Genomic DNA, 5,023 nt, shown 5'->3' with positions numbered 1-5,023 from the left:
AGAGGTAGTAGTAATTGACTAATTTTTCATGATTTTTGAATAGTCCACTTAGCACGCATTGCATCGGGTGATGCTCACAAAGGTGAAGAAGTGGGATTGAAACTAGTGAAATGAATCACATAGCGTCAATCATCACTTCCCGGGCTTGCACTTGGTAACCAGGACTTCCCGGGTGGTCACCCATCCCAATCGCCCCGAAAGTGATGATTCACGCTATGTGATTCATTTCACTAGTTCCAATCCCACTTCTTCACCCCTATGAGCATCACCCGATGCAATGAGTGCTAAGTGGACTATTAAAAAATCATGAGAAATTAGTGAGTTATGCTACCTCTCATAGAAATAGTCATAGATGAATGACTTCCTTAACTCAGCTGAATCTAAAAAAAACTAATTTAAGCAATATAAATTTTGATTTCACTACCATTTTTTCATGAAATTCTAATTACAAATTTGCCAACAAAAAAATAAATAATAAATAAATAAATTACCACATAGAAAACTCCTAAATGAATCTGGACTAACCGTAGTCATCTCCGACTTCCCTGGCTGATAGCTGCAGAAGATTCGTTCGTGGCTGCGTATCTAAATTTGGAGCCCCCATTATTTTTGGTCATAGCGTTACGTAACCCGGGAAGTAATTATAAAATGAAGTTGAACCCACAACCTCTACAATCATATGTTAACAAGTAATTGCAAAATTAACTTTACCCCAAAGCCTCCGGAGTCAATCCGCTAATAACAAGTAATTGTAAAACTTTGGAAATACTTACATACGATATAATTTTGTCGCTCCACAGGTCAAGTTACACATCTGAAACACTATACAATATTCATAGTAATAGACGAGGCAAATTAAATCATCCCACATGCCCACTTTGCCGACAGACCTGACCGTCAAATTCAACTAAACACGGAAGCAAGTTCGCGTAGGTTACAGCCTTTTTCTTCCACGCTACTTCACTTTCTTCACATGGCTGCCTTCCTTTCCTTGCATCATCTCCCGTCTTATTTAACCACCATGCTCTGCCTTTTCTGAATTGCATTCCAGGCATTGCTCTTACTCTGGCTGTTCGCTCTGTGCTCTAGGGACTTCCTTTTAGTTTATTGTTTCAAATCAAGGGAATTACAGTAACTGCTGAACTAATTCATTGTACCCTGAAATTGTTAGGGCGAGATGGAGGGTGCAGCTGTAGCACTATTGGGCGCACTTATTCCAACCTTGTTCTTCATGGCTGGCGTAGTTGGAGGGAAGGCTCAGGATAGCTCAGCCCCTGCTCCAGCTCCCGTGAGCAATGGTAAGAAAAGTGGAAAATTACCTTCCATGTGCCTGTAATAATTAGTATTAACTCGTTTTTTCTTTAAAAAAAGCCCATACTATACCCCATTGTTGCTCTTTATAAAAAAGCCCATAATATACCCCATTGTTGCTCTGAGTGATTAGTACTGATTTGTTGTTATGGTGACTTATATGCAGGAATGGCCATCGACCAGGGAATTGCTTACATTCTCATGTTCGTCGCATTGCTGCTCACTTATGTTCTTCATTAATTCTAAAGATTATCAGGTTTTCATGTACGCCATTCATAGATTTACTATTACTTCTCATAGTCAGACCCACGGACCACTACATGGATGTATTTTTCCCTTGGGCACTAAATATGTGGTTTGTCAGACCCACGGACCGCTACATGGATGTATTTTTCCCTTGTGCACTAAATATGTAGTTTGTTCCATGTATTTGTCCCTGGGCACTAAATATGTGGTTTGTTAATAGGCATTAAATGTATTGCTTTGTGTATGTTCAAATTTACTTATTAAAATTTAATTGTAAACATATATTACTTCTCTTATTTAATGACCTTTCTTATTTAATGTCCATTGACAGAGTACTTATTTTAACTTCTTCTTTTCCCATTACTGGGTTTAAAGTACTTGATATGGCTAGCTGGCTTCCACTATGAATTTTTTTCATCTAATAGATTTGCAAGCTACTTTTTCCCTCTTAGCGTGTATAACAATTTTGTACATATATTTTGATTATTGGCCTTCAGGCTTTGAATGAATGGGTTGATTTTTCTAACTAAGTCATTCCCTCTTCTACCAATCAGCTTATTAAGCATACAATCCATTTACACAATAAAAGGCAATCCAGTGGTACTTCACAGTTTAACTGAGATTTTTCCTGTTATAAACCTCTATTCCCAGCCACACGATAACATGTAATATCACATCAATACGCATTTCTCTATCGGGTGAAGATAGATCCATAACACTAGATCAGATTTGATGAAATAAACTATACTTAAGTTGGCTTGTACGTTGTAACGAACCTAAAAATTGTGGACCAATTATTAGTAATTCCATAAATTAGTTATTTGTAAGTCCATAACAACCGTGCAAGGAAAATTTGGCCATTATTGTATTGTATCATAGTTTTTAACAAATTACTTTAAAATGGATCAATGTTGGAGTACAATTATTTATAAGTTCAGTTAAATGAGTGTAGAGTGGTGAAGTGTGAACTTTTTATAGATTTAAAATGTTGGAAGGGTTAGTTCACAAGTGTCTCTCACTTTTGACCTTCGAAGGAGTGACTTAATAGGATCAAACTCCACACAAATCAATTAATCAAAAGTTTATGTTTTTTTTGGGTATGGATTGGTTAGGAAAATCAATACATGGAAGAATCTCACTTGAAATGAGGTCGAGAGAATCTCACTCATGCCAAATGAGGTATAGAGAACTAAGGAAACCCTCACTCATTTTACATGAGGTTGGGAGAAGTCACCCCTATATAACTCCAAATGTTTCCACACAAATTTCACAATCATGTGTTGGGTTTAATTAGAATATTTGAATCAAGGTGGTCTCCATTAATACTATCAATACTATCAATGGGATTAATACTATCAATACTATCAGCCCCAACCACTTGGGTTGTCCCAACCACAAATTATTAGTGCATAAAAGTTTCACACTTTTATTCTTACTTCTTTAATTCTTATTATTGCACAATAACAATAAAATCTTATGGTTATTGTCATAATTTTGTTACTTTATTGATTCAATCAAGATATAGGGAGGCAATATCATTTGCCCAATGATAAAGCATGATCCACAAGTTCACAAGAGAATGGTTTTGTACTCCACAATGAAATGAAAATTCATTTTAAAGTGGCAAATAATGTGATCTTGCAAATGGAAATATTGAAATTTTAAATTTGCAGGCAAGAAAATATCTAGTTAAAAGAAAGGGAAATTGTAAGGCTTCCATTTATGGATGGCATTAGACATGTTGTCTAGGTGGAGGTGGACACAAAGAGTCACCACAAAAGGTTAATACCAAATGTTATCCATCTAATTAAAAAAAGAGTGGTAAATTGTTCCATGTTGCCTTTGTACATGTTGGGATGCCATGGAAAAATGATTTAAATGTGTGGACCAAAGGGGTGAAGCATCGTCTAGCCATTGGAATAAATTTTGGGCACACTTGGGCACCATGGAATGGATGGATTGGGTAGGCTTGGATGTACTAGGTAGAACAAGATGACATGGGTGGACAGTCGATGGACAAGTCAACAAAGGAAGCAAGTTAATGGGATAAATTGGGTGGATGGTTGGTGAACAAGTCACCAAAGGATGCAAGTTGAAAAAATGTACTTAGGTCCACCTTAGAGTGTTCATGCAAGTGTAAAGCAAGCTCATATAAAAGGAGGATACCTCAAAAGTGCCAAGGTAGAAGTGATTGGTCATTCACAAGGAGTGTAAAGAATCCATGTGATTGTTCCAAGTTTAGAGTTAGGCATAGTAGGGTGAATTCCACTAGCTAAGTAAAAAGAAGAGGACAACACTTGTAGGAGGTAAGCCTCTAATTGCTTTAGCGATTAAATTGGCAGTTCTTGAGGAAGTTGTGACTTGTATAATTGCAGTCTATAAGCCAACCACAAAGCATTGGTTGTGCTCCTTTGTTGTACATTATAGCATTTTTCCATATAAATAAATTTAAGGCATATAGTTATACTTGTGTATTACGGTTTCTTTACTTGAATTAATATTATGTCACTTTCTTTTCTTTCTGTTGGTTAAGCTATGAGATATTGGATAAATGTATGTAATTTCGAGATGTATTAAGACTATAGTTGGACGTGTGCTTATTGTTAGGTGAACTAGGTGTGTTGGACTTAGATGTGTATCTAACTTATTATAGCTTTATGAAAAGTTATGGGAAGACTTTAAGTGAAGAGGATTAAGCTAGTAGTAGTTGGCACAAGTTGGTCAATCCACTATGGCTAAGAGAATACAATGTCACATGACTAGAGATGGTGAAAATAAAAACTTCAAGAAATATTCTTAGGTCTATGATAGGTAGTATTATAGCTCAACTTCTCTAAGAAGTTGGTTTTAGAACCTTATTGGATTCTCCTCACCATGTTCTAGAGGGAGGTAATAGGTTGGAAGGGTGGTTTGATTGCTTTAATATAGCTTTGCAATCATCTTTTGATTAGGAATTTTGTCTATTAGGGATTTATTTGTGATTTGAGTTCACCCATGATGTTTTGGCACTGATAGTCATGTGGCACTACCTTGCTTCAGTCACAATGGCTTAACTAACCTATGCCTACTATAACTAGAGTATGTATCTTCACCTAAATTCTACCCGTACCTTTGCCTTAGGCCACAATAAGTTAGATCCCTAGCCAAGTTTAACACACTTAGCTTATCCAACAAGAAACTCTAGCCATGCACCTAACTGTAGCATTCAAATATATGTAATATCCCCTTTTAAATATTTGATACTATCTTTAGCAAATTCTTTCAAGAATTTTTCTCGTAAACCCTCTAGAAACTAAATTGCAAATAAAACAAAGAATTTGCTGGAAATATCCCTTTTTAGATTATGATAATTTTTGGACAATTTATTCAATGAAAATACACCATAAAAGTTTTCCAAAAACAAATAAAATTGCCAAAATTTAAATTACCAATTCAGAAAATAAGGCAAAACCCCAAATAATGTAGA

The 5,023-nt window shown here is 35.8% G+C and overlaps 1 protein-coding gene across 1 annotated transcript; it reads left to right on the top strand.

The window, feature by feature from the left end:
* The first annotated feature begins 1,002 nt into the window (after positions 1-1,002).
* On the top strand, positions 1,003-1,805 carry LOC149205591 (arabinogalactan protein 41-like). Its single transcript, XM_089393504.1, has 2 exons — positions 1,003-1,298; positions 1,478-1,805. The coding sequence occupies exons 1-2, from the start codon at positions 1,178-1,180 to the stop codon at positions 1,549-1,551; spliced, it is 195 nt and encodes a 64-aa protein (XP_089249630.1). The 5' UTR covers positions 1,003-1,177; the 3' UTR covers positions 1,552-1,805.
* Positions 1,806-5,023: the final 3,218 nt, after the last annotated feature.

Source organism: Pinus tabuliformis, chromosome 1_2, assembly GCF_031772625.1.
Source record: "Pinus tabuliformis cultivar Carrire ecotype Pingquan chromosome 1_2, CPIR1, whole genome shotgun sequence".
NCBI lineage: Eukaryota > Viridiplantae > Streptophyta > Pinopsida > Pinales > Pinaceae > Pinus > Pinus tabuliformis.
The sequence above is the reverse complement of the archived record's forward strand: the minus strand, read 5'-3'. Positions and strand labels throughout refer to the sequence as shown.